The 24609-nt window shown below is 49.4% G+C and overlaps 1 protein-coding gene across 1 annotated transcript; it reads right to left on the bottom strand.

Annotated features, from left to right (window-relative positions):
• Positions 1–344: 344 nt before the first annotated feature.
• Positions 345–20008, bottom strand: QARS1 (glutaminyl-tRNA synthetase 1). Its single transcript, XM_029051536.2, has 24 exons — positions 19863–20008; positions 19467–19614; positions 17541–17650; positions 16760–16835; positions 16312–16376; positions 15916–15969; positions 14734–14794; positions 12306–12377; positions 11420–11505; positions 10412–10498; positions 9610–9709; positions 9096–9174; positions 8222–8330; positions 7912–8042; positions 7643–7735; positions 7175–7312; positions 6824–6911; positions 6500–6643; positions 6121–6225; positions 5295–5387; positions 4509–4636; positions 3972–4038; positions 1240–1365; positions 345–574 (listed from the first exon to the last, which is right to left on the bottom strand). The coding sequence occupies exons 1-24, from the start codon at positions 19974–19976 to the stop codon at positions 524–526; spliced, it is 2325 nt and encodes a 774-aa protein (XP_028907369.1). The 5' UTR covers positions 19977–20008; the 3' UTR covers positions 345–523.
• Positions 20009–24609: the final 4601 nt, after the last annotated feature.

The raw sequence follows: 24609 nt of genomic DNA on the forward strand, positions 1-24609 counted from the left end.
AATGTTGAGTTGGCTAAAGCAAGCTAGCTGTTGTACAAATAGTTGGCCAAACACTTGGCCAAAAAGGCATCTGGCAAAACCGAGGGCTCTGTGCCTGGGGGTAGCACCCTTCCCAATCCAGTAGCAAATACAGACCAGTCTTTGGAGCCTTGGAGGAATCACCATCCCTTTGACAGGAAAAAAAAATCTCTTTTCCACTCTTGGCCTCGTAAGCAGTTTAAACCAAGAACCTATATACTGTTCCTGCTTTTAGAGTGAGTGCAGGGCACATGCCAAGTGGAGCACCAATAGAAAGCTAGAGATCACCCTCAAGGTTTCACACAACTGAACAAGGATACCTCAGGGAAGATTTTGCTGCTGTTTATTGAGATTGGAGTTGTACCCAGGGTAGGCCTGGCAGGGGCCAGCCCCAGTAAGGCAAAGGTGGGTCCATTTGTGCATTGAGCGGTTGCTCCTGCAGGCGCTCTCCACAGAGCGGGAGAGTAGCTCCTGAGTGGTTTCCTTGGGTCCGGGCCCACAACCCTCACATCTTGCCGGGATCCTCCTTCAGAGTCACCGTTAGGTTGAACACGAGCTGGGGAGGAAAGAAGGAAGAGGCGATAAGTATCACTGTGGTACACAGATCCTCCCACTCAGGCTAGAATCTCGGGAAGAGATGCTTCTTCCTCTGGCTCCTTCCAGACTGTCCCCAGGATACCAAAATACCACCATGACCCTGAGCTGAGACGAGAGAAAGATGAGGTGGTGAAAGCGCCCCAGAGATGAGGGTTAAAGGTGTGGGAGTGGTACCTAATAAAGGAGAGAAATAGGTGGCTTCAAATCTAAACCTGAACAAAAGCGCATTAAGAATTTGAACTTCCTCCCTCATCTCCTACCCCATAGCTCTAGGCTCCAGCTAATTTCAGGGAGGGACTCTTCTAGCAAGGAAGATGCAGAGAAACAGCGTGGCTTAGAGAAGAAAAAGCATCAGCCTGGGAGCCCAGAGGACCTGGGTTCTAATCCCAGCTCTGCCACTTGTCTGCTGTGCGACCTTGGGCAAGTCACTTCACTTCTCTGGGCCTCAGTTACCTTATCCATAAGATGGGAATTAAGACTGCAAGCGTTTTGTGGGACAGGAACTGTGTCTAACCTGATTATCTTGTGTCTACCCCAGCACTTAGTACAATGCCTCGCACTTAGTAAGCACTTAAATACCATAAAAAAAGGAAGGGGATAGGGCAAGAGGGCCAGGGAACTTACCTTTCCATCTGTGCTATCGGGATCCACCGAAAAGTAACCCAGCCGTTCAAACTGGAACTTGTCAAAAGGCTTTGCGTTGCAGACAGAACGATCCACCAGAGCCCCTTCAATCACCCGCAGTGAGTCCTGACAAACAATAATCCATCGTTTTAGATTGGAGGCATAGATCATTTTAGTTTGGACTAGAAATTGGGAGCTTGAATGTCAGCTGGGTAGTGGATAACTTCACTTCTAGCAGTGGCACTGGGGTAAGAGGGAGGGGGCAGGAGTAGGTCAATCGAATTTACTGAGCACTTACTGTGTTCAGAGCACTATACTAAGCACTTGGGAGAGTACAATAACAGACACATTCCCCGCCCACAACGAGCTTAAAACCTAGAGAAAAAAGGAGGGGGTCAACCGGGGTAAGGAAAACAGGCAGAAAATAAGCATAAATCGAGTATTTACTGAGCACCTTATGTGTGCAGAGAACTGTACAAGTGCTTGGGAGAATATGATAGAAGACAATGACAGGAGAGAACTGCATTGAGGCCAGGATGATTTAACAGACTGGGAGGGAATGCTCCACAGCATCCAAGACAGCTGAGGGTCAAGGAGGATTAGACCAATAGATCTGGCAAGGAAGAGGTCAGTGGTGACTTGCGAGAGAGCAATTAATGGTATTCGCTGAGCGCTTATTTTATGCAGAGCACTGTCCTAAGGAGCACTGTCCTAAGGGTGAGTAGAACAAGAGAGTTGGAAGACCCAATTCCTGCCCTCAAGGAGCTTACAATCAAGGGAGGGAGACATATTGGACTGTCATCTCTTTGAGGGCAGGAATAGGGTCTCCCAACTCTACTGTACTGTACTTTCCCAAGCACTTATCGGTGCCAATTGATACCACTGATTGATAAATTACAAGTAGGGGAAAGAAAGAGTGTAGGCATATGTACATAAGTGCTGTCAGGGTGAGCAGTCTCTGTGGAGCTAAGGGGGTGGAAATCAGACTGTGGTGGGTCCAAGGGAAGTTAGTTGGAAGAGGGCAAGTAGAAACAGTGGGTGCAAGCCACTTGTTAGGACAAGAACGGGAGCAAGAAAATGGAGCAATAGCTATAAGGGGCACTGGGATCAAGAGAAGGCTTTTTCAGTGAGAAGGAGATTTGGAGCGTGTTTCAAGGCAGTGGGAAAGGAGCTATCAGAGAAAGATCAGTTCAAGTTGACAGGAAGGGAAGAAGGGTGGGAACAGATGTTTTTGAAAGACAAAAGGGGATGGGGTCAGAGGCACAGGTAGAGGATTAGGGTTTGAAAGCAGGTAGATCTCGAGAGACAGCTGGGAAGGATGAGAGAGTGGACGTCGGGCCAGAAGGGAAGAGCCACATCATTCATGCAGTTACATTGCCGGGTTTCCAGTCCCACCAGAAGCACAGGGACTTCTGTAATGCCTTATGGACGCTACTGGGGTCATGGGCCACTCCAGCACAGATAATTCTAAGTGCTTAGTACAGTGCTTTGCACACAGTAAGCGTTCAATAAGTAGGAATGAATTGAATGAATTTACCACCAAACCCTTTGGGTTTTCTGAGCTGTGCTTCTCAGTAGCTACCCCTGGTCACAGGGAAATGGCAGAGTGATCCCCCTTCGTAACATTCTTCTTTTAAAGCTTTATCCCGATAGAGTACTGGCAGGAACAGTGGCACTGAAATTCCACAGCACATATACGTCGCACATGCAGTGAACAGGAAACGTGGGTTCTATGGCGGCCACGTAATGGTTGTGTTTTGCACTGAAGTTACCGTAGTTTTTTCAGATACAGTACATCATGACCTCGAAGAAAATCTTGACTACTATAAAAGATTAGGCCATCTAGCCTGGCATGCAGCAATCAAATATCAACAGGGTTTCAATCTGGCAGTTAAATTAAATGTGTTGAAACATCTGGGCTCAGATAAACATCAAAGAATGAAAAGCCTTTTCTGAGAACAGCTTTTTATGGATACATGTTAGCATGTGTTTAATAATTTTTTGTTATTGGCACATATTTACATCGCTATTTGATCATGCAAGTAGTGTTAACCCCGAGAAGCAACGCCGCCCGGTAGATAGGGCACAGATCTAGGAGTCAGAAGGACCTGGGTTCTAATTCCGGCACAACCACTTGTCTGTTGTGGGATCTTGGGTCCCACAACACTTCACTTCTTCACTTCCCACTTCACTTCTTTGTCTCTTGGGGATTAAGACTGTGAACCCCATAAGGGACATGGACTGTGTCCAACCTGATTAGCTTGTATCTACCCAGAACTTAGTACAGTGCCTGGCACATAGTAAGAATTTAACCAATACCATTTTTTTAAAAAAGCCACCAACACAACTGCATTTATCACTTAAAATATGTGTATGGTTTTGGTCAATATTTTGGATCTTGGGAACACATTGATATTATACCTTACATTATTTCCTCTCAGAAACTAAAAGCACGCTGCTATCTCTCACTTAACACTATTTTCCTGGGCCCAATTCAGAGACCTAACTGGGGTGTTTCAGCACCAGACTTACATCAAACTCTTCAAACATTGGCCGGGTACTTGCGGCTGGAATAACAAGGACCCCCAGAGACTGATATGCCAAGCCTCATTCCTCAACTTGGCGAGTTGAAAGGATCAGCCAAGGCCCCATGGCTAAGAGGAGGAATTGCCGGGATTTGGGCTCTCTCGCTAAAGTGGAAAGTGTTTCACATACATACTGTACATACTCACGGGATTTAGGTCACTTAAGAAACCACCAGGGACCTCAGAAGGATCTTCAGGATTCTTGTGCAGAAATCTATAATCAGACAGAGCTTGTGAGCACCCCCGCCCCACCCATCTATTTGAAACCCACGTAACAGAGGCAAGTGCCCCCTTTACCCTGCAGGGTGTCGATCGCGGTTGGAGGCAGGATGTTGAAAATTCCATTCGCGGCCTAACCCCTACCACTTTCCTCCACTCCCAGAAGCAAAGAAAGAAGGGGAGGTGAGGAGATGCAGGGCAGGAATCCTCCAAGCCAGAACCCTGGCAGAATGGAGGCTTTTGCAACTAGTTCCTTCTAAACACTTCTCTCCGGCCGACTGGCTGGAGCCCCAACACCCCAACAACGGGGACTTCACTGACTGATTCCCAGCGGGATTCTCACTCTACAAACGCACCCTGTAATTTTGGGTGCTGTAAAGTCCAACGAGCCCATTATATTTCAGACTGTGGCTAGTTCCTCCTCCTCACGTCCACCCCCTCCCAATCCCAGCTCCCTCAACTTACAGTCTCTCGTAAACTCGGACCTCACTCTGCAAGGGTTCCGACACCCAGTGAATAAAGGCTTTGGGTTTCTCTGAGGTATCGGACTTGCTGCAAGTCACTTCCAGTTCGATCACACGGCCGCTGGCATCCTGAAGGTGAAGGTGGAGGGTGGAAAGGCAATAGACACATTTGCCTCCGGTTCCAGACCAGAGGAAAACAGGGTTGAAACCTCCCACCTTCCATTCGGGGGACAGCTCTACTACTGAGGAACAGCGTGGCCTAGGGAAAAGAACCCAGACTGGGGAAATCGGAGAAGCTAGGTTCAAATCCCAGCTCGGCCACTTGCCGCTGTGTGACCTTTGGCAAATCACTTCAGTTTTTCTGTGCCTCAGTTTCCTCATCTGTAAAATGGGAATTAAGCCCCCTTCCCTCCTACTTAGATTGTGAATCCCACGTGGGACAGGGACTCTGGGTGATACAATTAACTTACATCTGGGCTAGAGAGCAGACTTAACCTTCCTGAATGCTACTGCCAGACACATGCCCTCAACCCCAATTCTCCCACATGTAGGACTATGAAGTCTGAGCCCTGAGTCACCATCACCATCTAGGGGATATGAACTAACAACCAGTGAGCCGGGGGGGGGGGTACAGGAAGAGGCTTTAAATTCTGCTTCACTTGTGGTTTGAGACCAACAGCCGCTGACCCACATAAACAGAGAGTTTAGACTTCGCTCGGTAATTTATATCCCTCTCCTCTGGGAGACAGTGCTGTTTGTCCCAGTGCAAGTGAAGCATCTTCCTCACCTTGATGACATTCTGTACAGAGATGACATAGCCAGCGTGCCTCAAGCCCACGGGCTGGTTAGGTGTCAGACGCTTGTAACCCTTCTCCAGGACCTGCAAGGACAAGGCCATTAATACAAGCCCTGCGACCAAACAGGCCTTGGGCTGGGGTCCAGCAGACATGGCCAGCTCGGCCTCAACCCCAACCTACACTGCTGAAGGGAAACACCCCACCAACTCCCGCAGTTAGCAGTAGGGGGCTGTCAGACACCCAGATTAGCCTTTGCCCGCTAGCCAGTGGCAGGGAAAAAACAATTAACCAATGAGTGAAAAGGCTAGTAAAACTCCAGTTGCTGCAATCACCATAAGCCTTGGCATAAATGTCCTTCTGTTTCAGTGAAAGGCATCGCCCTAGATCCCAAATTTTTAAATGTGGTGGAATGAGTGCGAGTGAAAGATGTCAATGATAACGTGTGGGAGGCCTGAGGAGGGGTGGAGGGTAGGGGTACAAATGAAGAGAATAAAAGTCTGAGCGAGAAGGACGCCTGTGGTTATGATGTGGTGCGGTGCCTAGGCAGGAGTTAGAGGGACATGGATAGGGAAGGCAGGCTAGTAGGCTGCCCCTCCACCCCCAATCCATCAGGGCTGCATTTATTGTTCTAGAAGCGTTGACCCCTGCATCGAGGCTGGGGGCTTCCCAGGCCCCTTTAAGTCCCAAACAATGCTGCCCACCTCTTTGGGGAATTGGAAAAAACACACAAAAAACCCCACCCCATTTCCATCTTCCTTCTAAGCTCGCCTTGCTCCTCATCTAGGCCCAACCCCAAAGGAGGATTGCTAGCGTCACCTCCTTGAAGTCCGTCTGCTCAATGTAGATCGTGGATGAAAAGGAGACCTGGTGAAATCCCTTGGTCTCGTCAGCTGGAAAATTGGGCACAAGAACGTTCATTGCCTGCAGGTAGAACATTCAAACGGCAACAAATAAGAAACGTCTAAGGGAGCGGCATGAGTACTAATCTGGGACAGAGGGGCAGAAAGAGATTTCCCCAAATCTTGCAAGGAGAAAAGAGGGAAGACCTGGAGGCTGAACAGAGAGCAGAGCTGATTCTGCTTCCCCTTTCTCTGTACCACCAGTATACCCGGAAGGGGGAACTGGTACACCTAGAGGAAACAGGTGTATTTGCCCCCTCTCCTCCTCACCTGCGCCAGCCCTGACAGACCCTCACCTTGCTGGAGGGAAAATTGGTGATGGTAACAGGGAGGGGTTCCAGCACAGCCATGGCCCGGGGGGCTCCATCATTCAGCACGTCTCGCACACAAGCTTCCAGAAGATGTGGCTCCAATGTGGTCTGGGCAACAGTTACTCCCACCTGACGGACAACACAGGCTTGGTCACCGTTCGGTCACCATCCTTCTCCAGAGTTCCTACCCGACTCCTGCCAGACTGGGTCCCTTGGGGTAGACCAAGCACTAAATACAACGCACTGCACTCCATAGGTGCTCAATAAATCCCAGTACTACTAGTAGACCCCCCGCAGCCCCACACTTACCCGAGCACAGAAGTTGTTGATGGCCTCGGGGGGGAAGCCACGCCGACGTAGTGCCGTCAGCGTGAAGAGCCGGGGGTCATCCCAATCCCTGCAATATTGTCAAGGTTGGTTCCAGTTGGTACCTGGCAAGTCAGCTCCATCTAGACCACCCTCAAACACTGCCCCCCTCTGAAATGCAGGAAAGAGACCTGGGCTCCAACAAGAGCCAAAAGCTGGGCATTTCAAGGAGAGGGGCCTGGGGGCCAAAAACAATCCTGCTTTTTTAAAATTCATTCTCTCTCTTGCTCTCCTTCCCCCCCCGCCCGCACACACCCCCTTTTCCGGTCCCCATAATGTCCAGTGTACTCTCACCTGACAGCACCCGCCTCCACCAGCTGGATGATCTTCCTTTTGGACACGACAGCGTAATGCAGGTTGAGGCGGCCATATTCCCACTGCACGGGGCAGTAGACGTCCAGCGCATTACACAGCCAGAAGTAGGAAGAGCGCCTGCCGGAAGCAGCTGCTCAGATCCCGCCCACATGGGTAACCAAACACAGCCTGCAAGCCTCATGTTCCTTCCATAGTTCTCCTCCAGGGCTCCTGAACCTATGGCCTACACCGCATCTGGGTCCCTGATCGTCCCACCTCCTCCCCGATATAACCCACTCTCAAAAGGCTCAGTTACTGGATGAAGATATGCAAGTGGCTCTTGATCCAAAGCCCCATGATCATAGTGGATGGCAGTACCCCACTCCACCTCCCCCACCTCAGACTTCCTTCCAGGGGCAGCACTTGTCTCCTAAAATTCAGTTGTCTCCAGGTGTTCCAGTCACTCACCTGGCCTGGAACTCTTTGGTGCAGAGGGAGTGGGTGATGTGCTCAATGGAGTCACACAGGCAATGGGTGTAATCATAGGTAGGATAGATACACCTACAGAAACAAAGGGGCAACAGAAGTCAACAACAGTCTGGCCGCTCTACCTCAACGAAAGCCAACTCAAGACCCTTTCCCTGGCTGCCACTCAACCCGATACACACCACAGATGACCCCCCGCTCCAACACACATGCCGAGAAGCCCCTCACAGATCTGGAGCAAGTACACATACCATTTGTCTCCCGTGCGGTGATGCGGGGTGTACTTGATACGGTAGGCCACGGGATCCATTTTTCCATCTTCCATCACCAGCTTCATCCGCAGAGTGAGCTCACCCTCTGCATACTTCCCCTTTCTCATTCCCTGGGAAGTTGGCGAGAGGAATCAAATACTCTTCGGCTTCTTTCAGCAGGAACAGGCCCCAGTGGCGGGAGTGCTCAATTCTTCCTACAGTAGGCATCAGTGCCTAGGGTACCTCCTTCCCACAGCATGGGTGGGGTGGGCCTGGGGATAAAGCCAGAGATTTCAACAAGCTGCCCTACCTCAAAGAGCAGTAGCGACTCCTCGACAGGCCGGTCTCGCCACGGGGAGAGTGGGGGATTGTGGCCTTTGATCTCCTCCACTCTTTGGTGGCAGACATAGGCATGGCCCCTGCACAGAAAGGAAAAACAAAACAAAAACAAAAAAACAGGTCCATCAGCAACAGCCAAGACCACACAGTTGATCTGTATTAGTGCCTCAGCAGGCCGGGCCAGAATCTTATTATAGACTAGGTCTGTGGTCAACACATTCCTCACCTTGCTGGTCAACCCACCCCCATCGACCAGCTTGAGAACTCATGCGTACATCTGTTCAATCCTTTATCAATTTATTAATTGCTAGCTTTTGGTTTTTTTTTACTCCATGCTTTCACCCTTTCACCTTTCACCCTTGGAGAAGCAGCGTGGCTCAGTGGAAAGAGCACGGGCTTTGGAGTCAGGGCTCATGAGTTCGAATCCCAGCTCTGCCACTTGTCAGCTGTGTGACTGTGGGCAAGTCACTTCCCTTCTCTGGGCCTCAGTTCCCTCATCTGTAAAATGGGGATGAAGACTGTGAGCCCCACGTGGGACAACCTGATTCCCCTGTGTCTCCCCAGCGCTTAGAACAGTGCTCGGCACATAGTAAGCGCTTAACAAATACCAACATTATTATTATTATTATTTCAACTTGGATATTTGGCAATACATGAATGCTAGCCTCCCCCATTAGGTCCTAAGCTGCTCAAGGACAGGAACCAGGTCTTTTACTTCTAGTGTATGTTCCCACGCCCCGAATACGGCGCTCTGCACACAGTACATGCTCCTTAAATGCTGATGATGCTGCACAGTCTCAATAAAAGTGTTCTCCTTCCTCCACCCACCAAGCTCAGATTCTCACCTGCGGATAAGTTCCACAGCCCAAGCATACAGCTGATCAAAATTGTCAGAGGCATGAGTCACCATGTACGGTTTGTAACCTGGAAGACAACCGAGCCGATCCATGGGAGCGGGGAGGGGGGGAGGGGAAAACCACACACACACACACACAAAATCTAACCCCATTTTCCTCTTAACACCCATTCTCGATCCCTTCTCCTGTCCCACATTCCTCTGTCCCAGCAGATGTACAGCTCCTTTTGCTCCAAGTCAACCCGGCTCAGAAGGAACTTTGGAACCTTCCCGCTCTAGTCCCACAGCCAGGAATCACCATCAGAGGTGCCGTGCAACTGCTTAGAGAAGAGACAGGAGACTCCCCTCCTTCCAGGTACAAGAGTACTACCACTCTTAAAAAGACAAGTGCCTTCTCCTTTCATATAAGTGCCCTTCCCTGATGATTCCAGGGTCTCTGGGCAACTTCTGAGGGTAAGAGTGAAACAGGTCTTAGCTATGAGATGGCAGAGTGCAGGTCATACCTAGCCACTCCACCATATCCAGGATGGCGGTGAAGTATTTCTCCTCTTCCTTCTCAGGATTCGTGTCATCATAGCGCAGGAAGCAGATACCGTTGTTGGCCTAAAGGGAATACGGCAAGGTCACACCAGTTCATTCCCCTAAGTCTCTAGCCCCGGGGGGTGTCTCCATCTCCGCTTTGAGACCAAGGGGCAAAGACAAGGGAGCAGCTATAGCTGTCTTCTGTCCCCTCGACTCTCCTCGGACAGCTGTCGGAGGGGAAAAAATTGCAGAGGCTCACGAAGGCATAAGGAGCTGCAAAGCTGGAAGCCAAAAGTGCTGCTGTCCCCTTTAGACTGTAAGCTCCTTGTGGGCAGGGAACATGTCTACTAGCTGAACTGCACCTTCCCAAGAGCTCAGTCCAGTGCTCTGCACACAGTAAGTGCTCAATAAATACCACTGACCGGGACCGGGCGCTCCCGTCAACCAGTGCAAATAATGATAATAATAATAATAGTGGTATTTGTTAAGCGCTCACCATGTGCCAGGCACTGTATAAGCGCCGGTGTGGAGACAAATTAATAGGGCTGGACACAGTACTTTTCCCACATGGGGCTCACAGGCATAATCCCCACTTAACAGATGAGGAGACTGAGGCCCAAAGAAGTTAAGTGACTTGCTCAAGGTCACACAGCAGACAAGTGGCAGAGCCAGGATTAGACCCCAGATCCTTCTGCCTTCCAGACCCATGCTCTATCCACTAGGCCACGCTGCTCTCCAAGCAAGTGCCCAGAGGACTTAGGTTCCCAATGCCCCAACACTCACCTTGGCGTAGCCAAAATTAAAGTTGATGGCCTTAGCGTGGCCAATGTGCAGGATGCCGTTGGGCTCAGGTGGGAAACGGGTGCGTACCTGGAAAAAGGGGAAGAGAAGGGCTCGAGAGAGCCGACCGGATAGAAGTCATTCCCAGCCACAGCCAGTAGAAACAGCGGGCTCCAAGTCGGTGCCCTTCTCAAGGAGAAATCCCTCCCTCCACAGTCGCTGGAGGCACCTCCCATATCATATGCCAGCTACTAAACAGGCACAGCAAGAGGGCCTAACAGGTAGAGCAACTCTGCTCCCTCTACCCCCCCTTCACCTCTCCGCAGCTAAACCCTCTTCTCCCCCCTTGCCCTCTCTTCCTCCCCCTCTCCTGTCCCAAGCCCTCAGCACTGTACTCGTCCGCTCGACTGTATATAGCTTTATCACCCTATTTATTTTGTTTATTTTGTTTAATGAGACGTACATCACCCTGATTCTATTTAGTTGCCATTGTTTTTATGAGATGTTCTTCCCCTTGACTCTATTTATTGCCATCGTTCGTCTGCCTGTCTCCCCTGATTAGACTGTAAGCCCGTCAAACGGCAGGGACTGTCTATCTGTTGCCGATTTGTACATTCCAAGCGCTTAGTACAGTGCTCTGTACATAGTAAGCGCTCAATAAATACTATCGAATGAATGAATGAACTGAGAAACATCTGAGAAGCAAATTCCTTTTTCTAGCTCCACTGTGCTTCTTTCTCCAAGCCACCGGGAGGTTTCTGTCACGACTGCAGCAGCTCCATTCCTCTTAGGGACACTAGGTCCCCTCCTTCAACTCCCAGGCCGGGTCAAAACCATGGTCCTGCCAGGGCCTGGCCGAACGCCTGCCACAACCACGAGGCCAACTGGGCAAGGCAAACCCACTCCACCAACCCCCTTCAATCCTGTCATCCGAGAGCAAAGGAGAGATGATGACAGGAAGCCTTAGCAGTCTAGCGAGCTGAAACAGCCTCCGAGGGCAAAGACAAGCACCTGCCCACCCGTGACCTCCATATGCTGCTTCAGCAGATCCATGGTGTTAGAAGTGACCACATAGCCAGGAGTCTTGTAGTTTTCACCTGCAAAAGACAGAGAGCAGGACTGTCACTCAGGGCTGGGGAAGAGCTGGGAGGTCCCATCCACGATCATTTTGTGCAGGTTCCACGATGTTGTTGCCTTCACTCATTCACTGAAGAAAAAAAAACCTCTCCCCTCTATTTCAGGGTGGTGCAGCGCACAAGGGCTGCTTCCTCATTTAACCCTAACCCCCCTCCCACTCTGTCCCCACTTCCCCTCCACATCACACACACCTCTTGCCTCAGACTTCAGGCAGCCAGCTCCTTCTAGAATCAAAAAGTGTCGCTGAACCTACACCAACCAGAAACGAGGTCGGCCTACCCATCGGTCCGTACCCTTTCGGATAGCCAGCTGGGGTTGACCCCTCTAGAGTGTAAACTCGTTGTGGGCAGGGACTGTGTCTGTTTATTGTTGCACCGTACTCTCCCAAGCACTTAATATGGTGCTCTACACGCAGTAAGCGCTCAATAAATACAACTGAATGAATGAATCCCGGGACCATTAAAATACACAGTCAAATCACTCAATCGTATATACTGACTGCTTATTGTGTGCAGAGCAGCACCGTGCTAAGTGACTGCGAGAGTACAATGTGACAATATAAGACACGTTCCCTGCCCACAAGGAGCTCGCAGTCTAGAGAGGGAGACAGAAATTAATAAAAAATCAACAAATTATGGATATGCACATAAGTGCTCGAAGGCTGAGGGAGAGGGGAATAAAGGGAGCAAATCAGGGTGCCGCAGAAGGGAGTGGGAAAAGAGGAAATGAAGACCACAGCAGAGCTGCCAACACTAGTTACCTGGCTTGTGGAATTTAAGAGCCTCCCCTCTCAACTGCTCCATCAGCGACTGGGATTCTGAGGCGACCTCACCTGTTGAAGATATGTTATTTGCTCGATATGTTCTCTGAATATTAGCCTCAGATACCCTTACAAACTATCATACTTCTAAATTGAGATATAAGAGAATATTCTGAAAAGAAACTTCTTCTAACCCACTATGAGAATTTACAATTCTTAGAAAAAAAAAATTACATGTCCCTAGAGACTAAAATGTTTACTTAAATCCTAGTGGTATTTTATTATGCACTTAATATGTGCCAAGCACTGTGCTAAGTACTGGACTGATACAGGATAATCAGATCAGCCACGGTCCCTGGACTGCTGAAAACAACAGCAATGTCTAAAGCTTCACCCTAATAATAATAATTATGATGATGGTATTTGTAAAGCGCTTACTATGTGCCAAGCACTGTTCTAAGCACTGTGGTAGGCACAAGGTAAGCAGGTTGTCCCACGTGGGGCTCACACTCTTAATCCCCATTTTACAGGTGAGGTAACTGAGGCACAGAGGAGTGAAGTGGCTTGCCCAAGGTCATACAGCAGACAAATGGTGGAGGCGGGATTAGAACCCTTGTCCTCTGACTCCCAAGCCAGTGCCCTTGCCACTAAGCTACGCTACTTCTCTGAGTGCCAAAAACAGCAGATGCTAGCCAGGAAGCAACGACTGGTGAAGCCATGCCAGTGAGAATTCAGGAAGTAAAGAAACTAAAAAAGGGAACAGATAGTGAAATCAACTTTCTTTTACTACTTTTTCCTCATTAAAGGAAGTTGAGCTTTAGCTAAAATTTATGGGAAAATAAAAGGTCAAACCCATAAGAACTTCTGAAGCCCTTTCATTCTAAAGTAGAGAAAGGTCTCCAAGGAGACTTGGATAGGGCCTACTATGCCCTGAGATTAGTTTAGAAGTATTTATATGGCACCTTTCACACTGCAGTAAAAATACCTACTTGTGAGCCCGTCACTGGGCAGGGATTGTCTCTGTTGCCAAATTGTACATTCCAAGCGCTTAGTACACTGCTCTGCACATAGTAAGCACTCAATAAATACTATTGAATGAATGAATGAACTGCAACTGAGAAGCATTGTGGCCTAGTGAAAAGGGCACAGGGCTGGGAGTCAGAGGACCTGGGTTCTAATCCCGACTCGGCCACTTGCCTGCTGTGTGACCTTGGACAAGTCTTAACTGTTCTGTGGCTCAGTTTCTTCTTCTGTAAAATGGGGAATCAATTCTCCTTCTCCCTCCTACTTAGAAGACTGTGAGCCCCAGGTGGGACCTGATTATCTTGCATCTCCCCTCAGAGCGGCATGCCATAGTGGACAGAGCAAGGGCCTGGGAGTCAGAAGGTCATGGGTTCCAATCCCAGCTCTGCACTTGTCTGCTGTGTGACCTTGGGCAAGTCACTTTACTTTTCTGGGCCTCAGTTACCTCATCTGTAAAATGGGGATGGAGACTGAGCCCAACATGGGACAGGGACTGTGTCCAACCCAATTTGCTTGTACCCACCCCGGCGCTCAGCACAGTGCCTGGCACATAGTAAGCACTAATAAATGCCATTATTATTAGAAACCAATGGAACATCATGACTTGCTGTCCAAGGCCAGGTTGTACTAGGTTCAAGCATTATGGAAGCACGTATGATTAGTTCAGAACAAATGCAAAGATCAAGGCCCTGCATCTCTTGAAGACACCAATGACCAAATCACTCCAAACTCCCAGGGTAAAGGTCTAGACTTGAGACCTGCAAGTGGGAAAGGTCAACTTGCAGTTCTTATCAGGTGAAAACTGTAATGGTGTCAAATGCTCTAATAGCAACACCCCTTCCTGAACCCACTAAGCTGCACTTGTGAACTCCACATTCAGATTTTTTAAATGACGCTCCACAGATCTCAAGCTACCGCACAGTCCCTGAGCTTGGTACCCAGGGACCTGTTCCAGTGACAGCCAGGGAAAGAGGTCCCAAGGACACCAGATGTTTCCTGCTTATCGAGGATGACAGCAAATCGGGAGACTTGCATTTAGGCTGGGGTTTTGCTAAACTTTTGCCAACACCCCTAGTCTCAGACCATCCATAGGCGCACATCAGAGCCCTGGTGTAGTGCAGTGAATTGAAGTCATCGACTCTAGCCCAAAGACCACAGTGAAGTCCCCAAAAGCCTTAGAGAGATGAGCAAGAGAGGATGGCTATATCTTGACAGTTCAGAATCTTGTAGTAAAAAGGAAATGAATCTTTCAAGCTTTCAGTCCAGTGTCGGAACATCAACCAGTACATTAAGATCCAGGTTTTGGGGCCAAGCAGACAGTGCCAGAGGGTTTACGGCCTCTGGAGCCAAATTAGACAACAGACCAAAAATGATGTGTCTATCTTTTTGACACCCCCAGGCTTACCATTCTCCACCACATCCCCTGGCACTTTCTTCTCCGTCTCCACAGGTCTTGGCTTCGCAGCCTGAAGGGCATAAGAAGGGAAAAATGGACCGTGAAAGCAGTTCCATATCCTGGCAAGCCCCTCTGCCCTCTTCCCCAAGTATCTCGACTCACCACCCACACCCCAGTCCCAATAAAAGGGACCAATCACAAGCTTCTTAGCCGGTCCATACTCCAATAGATTATACCAACAATAATAGTAACTGGTTTTGTTTTAAGCGCTTACTCTGTGCCAAGTACCGTTCTAAGCGCTAGGATAGATATAAGATCCTCAGGTTGGACACAGTCCCTCTCTCATGTGAGACTCACAGTCTAAATAGGCTTTTTACCTATTGGACAGAGCAAAGGCTTCATATCCATTTTTAAGTGATAGACTACGAACAGAGACAACTATCCCTGTTGATAGGGTTTTCAAAGTGATTTTGAAAGCTTCCCTTCCTTATGGAAGCAAGTCGTGTTGCCTGTCTGTCTTCCCCCACTAGATGGTCAGATCCTTGTGGACAGAGATCGTGCCTTCTATTAAACCCTCCCAAGCACAGGAGCCTGATAATTACTATTGTTGGGCTAATATTTCCTCGCGCCCCACATCATGTCCCGAGCATATCAACAGAGAGGCAGGTGGTAGAAATGGTTGTTCTCAACTTAAGGCCTGAGATCCTAGGCTAGCCTCAAGCTCTCAACAGCAAATAATTCCTTGCTGGCGCCCAGATGTTCGAAGACCTAGCAACCTGAAACACTACGAGACTGCCAGAATGATGGGGTTTTTTTAAGTTCTTACTGTGGGCTGAACACTGAGGTAAGTAATGATATTCAAATTGGACACAGTCCCTTTCCCACGTGGGGGCTCATAATTTATCTCAACCCCAGTTTGCAGATGAGAAAACTGGAGCACAGAGAGATTTTACGACTTGCCTAGGGTCACACAGCTGGCCAGTGGCAGAGCTGGGACTAAAGCCCAAGTCTCAACTCCCAGTCCTGTATTCTTTCTACCAGGTGATCCTGCCTTTTATGGTTGATCCTTTACCCTGAGCAAATACTTGGCCCTCTCCATAACCTCAAATATCCTAGGCCATAGTCTAATTCACAATCCAGTTCGAGATCCTGGCTGAGCCCCGGAGAAAGTACCCACTCAATAGCTGTTACCTTGGGTTTCTTTTCCAAATCAGCTTCTGTCTTTGGGCCCAGCAGATGAAGGACCTGAATTGGGGTGGGGGAGAAAGACACCTGAGAATTGGGACAGACCAAAAGGAGGAAACACTGGCTTCTCCTGGCTATCATGTGAAACTTCCCTGGTGGAGGGGACTTAGAAATAGCTCAATTAACAAAAAGCTCTCACCCGTTACTGATAGCTTCCCCTCCACCACACTGTAGTTCTCCACCAAAGACTCTAAACCGGAGACAAATATATTTTCCACAGAAGGGTCAGACTCCCACTTCTGGGTATCTCCCTCAAGGAAGAAGTTGCTTTGGCTTTCACCTTACAAGAGGCAACATTATTCCTGGGCATGACCTATCTAGGCCTTCCCAATGTTGACCCACCTGCATATCAACTTCATTCTTAATAATCTTGCCATCCGCCCACTTGAGCGCAGCACGTGCCTCTCCTGAAAGCAGAAAAGTAGCAGTCACACAGGAAGCAGCATTAGGCATTTCACAGAATACTATTCCCACGGCACCTCAGGCCTCCACTTCGCAATTTTCCCCATTTAGCTGCAGAGCTTCAATACTAGGTCACAGGAGTGGAAAAGACAAAGCCGATGTTCCGGAAAGGGATAAAATGCAGGTAGAGCTACATACGAACACGGTCTTTGAGCTTACTGCAGGAACCTGGATTACATGAATGGTAACTGTGTCTGGGTTCCTTCCACTCCTTTGGTAAAACAGGACTTACGCAGGAAAGGAACTAAGACATCGCCTCATAAATACCATGAGTGCTAGGGACTATCCCTCCAGACTTCAAAAGAGTCGACATAGCAACCACACTTACCCATTAGCAGCCCCATGCTGAAGTGATAACGTTCTGCTAGTAGCTGTGAACGATGTCGGGTAATAGACGCCTCAACCTACAGAGGGAACAGTTCAAGAAATGGTATTTTTTGAGTGCGAACTGTGTACAGAGTACTGTACTAAGCACTTGGGAGAGTACAATATGAGCCAAACTTAGGCGCTTTATGTATACCAAGACCGAGTTGACTGAATGCCTGGTGGGATGTTTAGGGAACTCAATATTCTAGAGGGCATGACAATTCAGAGGGGGCAGTGGGGGGGAAGAGAAGAAATCATGCTGAACTTTCTTCAGAAAGCATTAAACTGTTACAGTGAGCCCTTCCGTGTCTGTCCTGAATGCAGAAAGTGTCCAAAGCAGCTCCATTTCCCCTTATTCTTAGAGGCCAGACCTCACTGCATAAAACTGGTAGGCAACCCTGAAAGTAATAATGATGGCTTTTGTTAAGCGCTTACTATGTGCCAGGCACTGTAGGAAGCCCTGGGGCAAATCAGGTTGGACACAATCCCTGTCCCACGTGGGGCTCACAGTCTCAATCCCCATTTGAGACAAGAGGGAACTGAGGCCCAGAGAAGTGAAGTGCCTTGCCCAAAGTCACACAGCAGAGAAGTGGCAGAGCCGGGATGTATTAAGCTGATGCTCACTGACCATAAGAGCAAACCCAAGAGTTTCTGATCACAAGGTAAGACGAAACTGGAAGGGGATGGGGAAGATGAGTCAGTTGTCAGAATGCTTCTTTCCACCCTTCCTTCCCAGTACTCACAGCCTCTTCAATCTGCTCTGGGGTCACTGTCACCCCCACTCCACATTCCCGCTCAAAATCGGAGGCATCAATGGGATCCAGCGGATGACTGCGCACATACTCCAAAGCGGCTAAGAAGAGAACAGATCAGGACCAGAGCTGCAGGCTCACGCAAACATCAGGAAGTTTACAGAGTCAACCAAAAAAGGGCAGTCTGCAGCAATACTAATAGTAACGGGTTTGTTGTTTTTTTTTTTTTAACTTATTGAGCACCTGCTGGGTATAAAGCATTGCAGTACGTGCTTGGAAAGTACAAGTTCTCTCGTTCACCCCACACATCCTATCCGTTACCAAGACCTGCCGGTTTCACCTATACAATATCGCCAAGATCCGCCCTTTCCTCTCCACCCAAACGGCTACCTTACTGCTACGGGCTCTCGTTATATCCCGGCTAGACTACTGTGTCAGCCTTCTCTCTGACCTCCCTTCCTCCTCTCTCGCCCCGCTCCAGTCTATTCTTCACTCCGCTGCCCGGCTCATCTTCCTGCAGAAACGATCTGGGCATGTCACTCCCCTTCTTAAACAACTCCAGTGGTTGCCTATCAACCTCCGCTCCAAACAAAAACTCCTCACTCTAGGCTTCAAGGCTCTACATCACCTTGCCCCTTCCTACCTCTCCTCCCTTCTCTCTTTCTACCGCCCACCCCGCACGCTCCGCTCCTCCGCCGCCCACCTCCTCACCGTCCCTCGGTCTCGCCTATCCCGCCGTCGACCCCTGGGCCACGTCCTCCCGCGGTCCTGGAACGCCCTCCCTCCTCACCTCCGCCAAACTGATTCTCTTCCCCTCTTCAAAACCCTACTTAAAACTCACCTCCTCCAAGGGGCCTTCCCAGACTGAGCTCCTCTTCTCCCTCTACTCCCTCTGCCACCCCCCCTTACCTCTCCGCAGCTAAAGCCTCATTTTCCCCTTTTCCCTCTGCTCCTCCACCTCTCCCTTCCCTTCCCCACGGAACTGTACTCGTCCGCTCAACTGTATATATTTCCATTGCCCTATTTATTTTGTTAATGAATTGTACATCGCCTTGATTCTATTTAGTTGCCATTGTTTTTACGAGATGTTCTTCCCCTTGACTCTATTTATCGCCATTGTTCTTGTCTGTCCATCTCCCCCGATTAGACTGTAAGCCCGTCAAACGGCAGGGACTGTCTCTATCTGTTGCCAACTTGTTCATCCCAAGCGCTTAGTACAGTGCTCTGCACATAGTAAGCACTCAATAAATACTATTGAATGAATGAATACAACACAAATAAGTGATGAGTCCCCTGCCCATGAAGAGCTTACATTAACAGGGGAGACAAAAAATACAACTACAGTATTCAAAACAGATAACAGACTGTAAGCCCACTGTGGACAGGGAATGCGTCACCAACTCTGTTCTGTTGTACTCTCCCAAGTGCTTAGTACAGTGCTCTGCACACAGTAGGTGCTCAACAAATACATTTGATTGATAATTGACTACACATATGTACACACAGTGCCGAAGATGGGCGCAAAATGCGTAAATGAGAGGAATGGCTGGTGAGTTTGTGCAGCTCGAGGTGTTGGTGATTGTGCGGGGAAGGCTGCCAAAGGCAGTGGGATTTTTGGAAGGCTCTGAATGAGGGAAAAGCTGTGGTCCGACAGATGGGGAATGGCATAAGTGAGGAGAGGGAGGCTGGACAGTCAGGAGCAAGATACAGTTTGAAGATCGGCTTGGAAAGAATGAAGCATAGGAGCTGAGGAGTGGCAGCTGAAGAGAGCAGATACTGATGATGGGAAGGGTTGGTGGAGTGTCTTGGGGCTCGATGTAATTGTCACATAAGTGCTCAGGCTGGCCCGGACTCCCAAGCCCGGGCTCTTGCCACTGATCCACGCTGCTTCTAAAACCAAACGAAACCCAAACTGACCGTTGAGCTGAAGGTCGGTAAGGATCTTCTTCCTGGTGACATAGTCCACGAGGAAGCTGAGCCGCTTCTGATCCTTGAGACGGGAGGCTATATTGTAGAGGAGGGTCCCCGTAGCCTTGTCGATGTTGGGCCCCAGGGCCCGCTGCGCCTAAGGGATGCGGGGGGGTGGAGAAAGGAAGGGAGAGTGACAGACAATCCCGCGCACAATCGCTAAGGCCCCCGACAATCGGCGCCGGCCTCCTGAGGCCCGGAAGACGAGAGCCCCCGCGGAGTGGGGCGGCGTCCGGAAAAAAGCAGCCGAGGCAGTGGTGTGAACCACGTGACACCGGGGACCCTGGAGGGGGCCGGGTCCCATCTCCAAGGAAACCCCAAGGGTCCAAGGTCGGAGGGTGGTACCTGGACTGCCGCCTCACGGAGCTGCGCGCTTAACACCTCATTCCTGAGGGTTTCGCGCGCCTTATGCTCACTGAGACCGAGGCCGGTGAAGAGCGAGACCCCGTCGGCAGCCATCGTAGCCAGCCACCGAGCACCGGAAGAGAACGGGGTGGCCAATCGGCGCCCCTCCGCGCATCCACCAATCCCGGGCCCGAAGCCCTATTCCAGCCAATCGGAGGGCCGGCCATCTACCGCCACGCCACAAGCCTCAGTGAGCTCTCTCGGGGCGGTGTGAGGCTCGCAGTTAGACTTATTGAGCGACCTGTGGACGGCAGAACTGGCTGGCCCGCTTTCCGGCAGTTTCAAGAGTGGATGGGGGGCGGCCATGCTGGGGGCTGGCCCAGCTGGGGACGTGTGTAAAGAGGGTTTGATAAATGAAGGCCCAGGTCCGAAACCACAGGCGGAAGGAGACGCGTGGACTGATTTATGTGACCAGTCCGCTCCCACGCATGCGCGGTTAAGGTCCGGCCTCTGCAGAGTGACGCGCTCCTCTCTCTCGCCGGTCACGCTCGCCAGGAACAAATATGGCCGACTGGCACACGACCAGTTTTGCGTCACCAGCCAAACCGCCGATTTAGAAGATAAGCAATTAGCGTCGCCATAGAAACGGCCTCGAACGAGGGAGGTCTGTCCGTTAAAAAAAAAACCCTTAGCCACCCTCCCCTCTGCGTCGTCGATGCGCTTGGCTTCGTCACCCTTAAGCGCTTAGTATAGTGCTCTGCGCACAGGGAGCGCTCAATAGATACGATTGATTGAATACCTTTCCCAGCCCCACAGCACTTACGGACATATACTTGTGCCCTGCCATTTCCCCTATCTCACCTAAATGTTTAAAGAATATTATGAAAAGAAACGTCCGGGACTAGAGACGGAGATAGCCGAAGGTGGTTCCCGGGACAAAATTTGGGCCCAAAAGGGCGCCGGCTCACGGGGATTGGGCTCGTCCGGGCTACTGTCTATAGAAAAATATATTTTTATTTCTGAGGTTTTACATTTACAGAATTTTACATTTATGTGGTTTATGATCGAAGTCTGCGGGCATTTTCTAGGCTTTAGTGACTCAGCCTCCCGACCTGAACGGGGGGGTGGGGGGGTTGTCCCGCTAGGTTCAGTTCACTCATTCATTCAATCGTATTTATTGAGCGCTGTGTGCAGAGCACTGTACTAAGCGCTCGGAAAGTACAATACAGCAATAGAGACAATCCCTGCCCACAACGGGCGGGGTGGGGGGAGGAGACATCAAAACAAGTAAACAGGCATCAGTATAAATAAGTAGAATTATATATACATATGTACATATGAGAAGCAGCATGGCCCAGTGGCAAGAGCTCAGGCTTGGGAGTCGGAGGTCGTGGGTTCTAATCCCAACTCTGCCATTTGTCTGCTATGTGATCTTGGGCAAGTCACTTAACTTCCCTGGGCCTCAGTTACCTCATGTGTAAAATGGGGATTAAAACTGTGAGTCCCACGTGGGACAACCTGCTTACCTTGCATCTACCCCCGTGCTTAGAACAGTGCTTGGCACATAGTAAGTGCTTAACAAATGCCATTATTATTATTATTGTTATTACTAAATACTTAAGTGCTGGGGGGGGGGGGACAAAGGGCGTGAGTCGAGGTGACACAGAAGGGAGGAAGCACTGAGGTAAAGGGGGCTTAGTCTGGGAAGGCCTCCTGGAGGAGGCAGTAGGGCTTTGAAGAGGGAAGAGTGATGGTGGATTTGAGAAAGGAGGGCGTTCCAGGGCACAGGTAATATGTGGGCCAGGCGTCGGCAGTGGGACAGGTGAGACGGAGGCACTTTGATAAGTTTAGCACCAGAGGAGTGGAGCGTGCCGGCTGGGATGGAGAAGGAGAGAAGGGAGGTGATACCTCCTATTGATATGGAGGTTGATAGGCACCCACTTGGAGATCCACATCAAACAAAAACTCCTCACCATTGGCTTTCAAGCACTCAATCACTTTGCCCCCACTGTCTAACCTCCCCACTCTCCTACTACAACCCAGCCCGCACACTTTGCTCCTCTAAGGCCAACCTTCTCACTGTACCTCAATCTCGTCTATCTCACCGCTGACCTGGAGGACCCACATCCTGCCTCTGGCCTGGAATGCCCTCCCTCCTCTAATCCGACAAAGACTCTCCCCACCTTCAAAGCCTTACTGAAGGCACATCTTCTCCAAGAGGCCTTCCCTGACTAAGCCCTCCTTTCCACTTCTTCCACTCCCTTCTGCGTCTCCCTGACTTGCTCCCTTTATTCACCCCCACTCTCCAAAGCCCCACAGCACTTATGTACAAAGCTGTAATTTATTTATTTAATATAATATCTGTCTCCCCTTCCAGACTTTAAGCTCATCGTGGGCAGGGAATGTGTCTGTTTGTTATATTGTACTCTCCCAAGCGCTTAGTAAAGTGCTCTGCACACAGTAAGTGCTCAATAAATATGATTGAATTAATGAATTAACTCACTTTGTGGTTTATTTTGTGTGTGAGGAAGCTGACAGTGCTGTCCAACAGTCTGTTGGTAGGCAGTAGTTTCTTGGGCTATGTCCCTAGGCAAATTCTCTAGAATTAATACATCACCATTCTCCTCCACCACATATCCTTGTCTTCCTACCAACTCAATTTCTATGTAAAAGTAGACAGCTCTACTACTACTTCTAAAATTCCACTGTTTTCCCAATTTTAGCTATTTTTGGGGGAGTAAGTTATAATTATGGAGAGGTTTGGGCTGGGTTTTTTCTCTAGTTCAAATGGCCTGATCTCACCCAAAAAAGGAAGCTTACGAGACAGAAGCTGTGATATTTTCATTCAAATATTTTAAAAAACTGTAATCGATTAATCAGTAGTATTTACTGAGCACCTGCTATGGGTAGAGCATTGTACTGAGTGTTTGGGAGAGTACAATAGAGTACAATTTTTAGATTGTGAGCCACCCCCAGGGGCAGGGACCATGTCTAATTCCCACCAACCAACTCTGGGGCCAGTTTACTCTTTGTACCTTGCTCTTGTCTTCCCTCGGGGCTTCAACTAAGTCCCTCCCCCTTCAATAGGAGAAGCAGCATGGCTTAGTGGAAAGAGCACAGGCTTGAGAGTCAGAGGTTGTGGGTTCTAATCCCGGCTCAGCCACTGGTCAGCTGTGTGACTTTGGGCAAGTCACTTCACTTCTCCATGCCTCAATTGCCTCATCTGTCAAATGGGGATTAAGACTGTGAGCCCCACGTGGGACAACCTGATAACCTTGCATCTATCCCAGGGCTTAGAACAGTGCTTGGTACATAGTGAGCCCGTTGTTGGGTAGGAATTGTCTCTATCTGTTGCCGAATTGTACTTTCCAAGCACTTAGTACAGTGCTCTGCACACTGAAAGCGCTCAATAAATACGATTGAATGAATGAATAGTAAGTGCTTAACAAATACCATCATTATTATATCCAGCAGTCCACCACACTCCCTCCCTTCAAAACCCTCCTAAAATCACATCTCCTCCAAGAAGCCTACCCTGACTAAGCCCTCATTTCCCCTCTCGGTCCTCCCCTCTGCATCGCCTATGGTCTTGGCTGTTCACTCTTTAACCACTTTGATATTCACCTCAGCCCTACAGCTCTTATGTACATCTCCTCATACTCTGCCATTTCCCCTATCCAGAATTAATTTTACTGTCTCACTCTGTGGACTCTAATCGCACTGTAGGCAGGGTTTGTACCTACCAACTCTGTTCTATTGAACCTTCCCAAGTCCTGAGTACAGTACTCTGCATACAGTAAGTACTTAATAAATACTCTAACTACTACCTCTAGCAGGGGGGAAGGGGCAACCATCCACTTTTCCTAGTTCTGGGGCTTCCAGGAGACACTCGTCTACAAAGTCAAGAGCAGGAATGCTCTGTCACCCCGGCCCTCACGCCCAGTTACTGAAAGAGGAGGGCTTGGAGGAAGTGCTGGATGGGATGGGGGCTGGCAAGAGGGTGAAGCCTTTGGGGTGCGTGGCTGCCTGCAACCAGCCCAGAATGGGGCACAGGGGAAAGGGGAGAAGGGAAGGAGTGGGGGAGGCGCATGGGGGAAGCTTGACTGTTATCAAGGAAGCAGTAGAGTTCAGGGGATACTTGTTTCACTAGAGGGGTTTCCAGAGATCCCATTACCTATGGCCAAGCAGCCAGAAACCCCCCTCCTGATTTGCAGTTCTTCTGCTGGTTATTCTCAGCAACACCTTGGCTTTTCTGTCCATACAGTGGTCTTATACTTTGGATCCAGGTTTCACTATTCTGAAGCCCTAGGTCTTTCAGGTCATTATCGACAGTACTGACTGAGCAGCTTCTGTGTGCAGAACGCTTAAACTACTAAGCGTTTTGGAATGTACAATAAAAGTAGAGACTCAGGGCTTGCTCTTTTTTAAAACAATGGTATGTTTTACGCAATGCCTGTGCATCAGGCACTGTACTTAGCTGTATAAGCTAAACAAGTCCGACTCCATTCATGTCCTACGTGGGGCTCAGTCTTAATCCCCATTTTACAGATGAGCTGCTTGCTCTTGAAGTACTTTCAATTGAATCAAGCTGCTATCTCTGCCAGTGTTCCAACTTGGTCCTCATCTAGGAGTTTAACTTTCAAAAAAAACCCTGATCACTAGATCCGTATCCTCGGTTAGCTTCAGATGAAGGTAGTGAATTGACTGTCCATATTGCCTTTTTTGGGGTTTGCTTTCCTTTGACATT

Source organism: Ornithorhynchus anatinus, chromosome X1, assembly GCF_004115215.2.
Source record: "Ornithorhynchus anatinus isolate Pmale09 chromosome X1, mOrnAna1.pri.v4, whole genome shotgun sequence".
In the NCBI taxonomy this organism is placed as follows: domain Eukaryota; kingdom Metazoa; phylum Chordata; class Mammalia; order Monotremata; family Ornithorhynchidae; genus Ornithorhynchus; species Ornithorhynchus anatinus.

Excerpts from the sequence above, each read along its gene's own strand:
- QARS1 (XM_029051536.2), bottom strand. The coding sequence starts at position 19,976 with ATGGCTGCCGACGGGGTCTCGCTCTTCACCGGCCTCGGTCTCAGTGAG. Across the intron at positions 15,970-16,311 it reads AGAATGAAGTTGATATGCAG|GTCCTTCATCTGCTGGGCCC; the intron begins GTGGGTCAACAT and ends ACCCCAATTCAG. Across the intron at positions 4,637-5,294 it reads CTGTACAGAATGTCATCAAG|GATGCCAGCGGCCGTGTGAT; the intron begins GTGAGGAAGATG and ends CTTCACCTTCAG.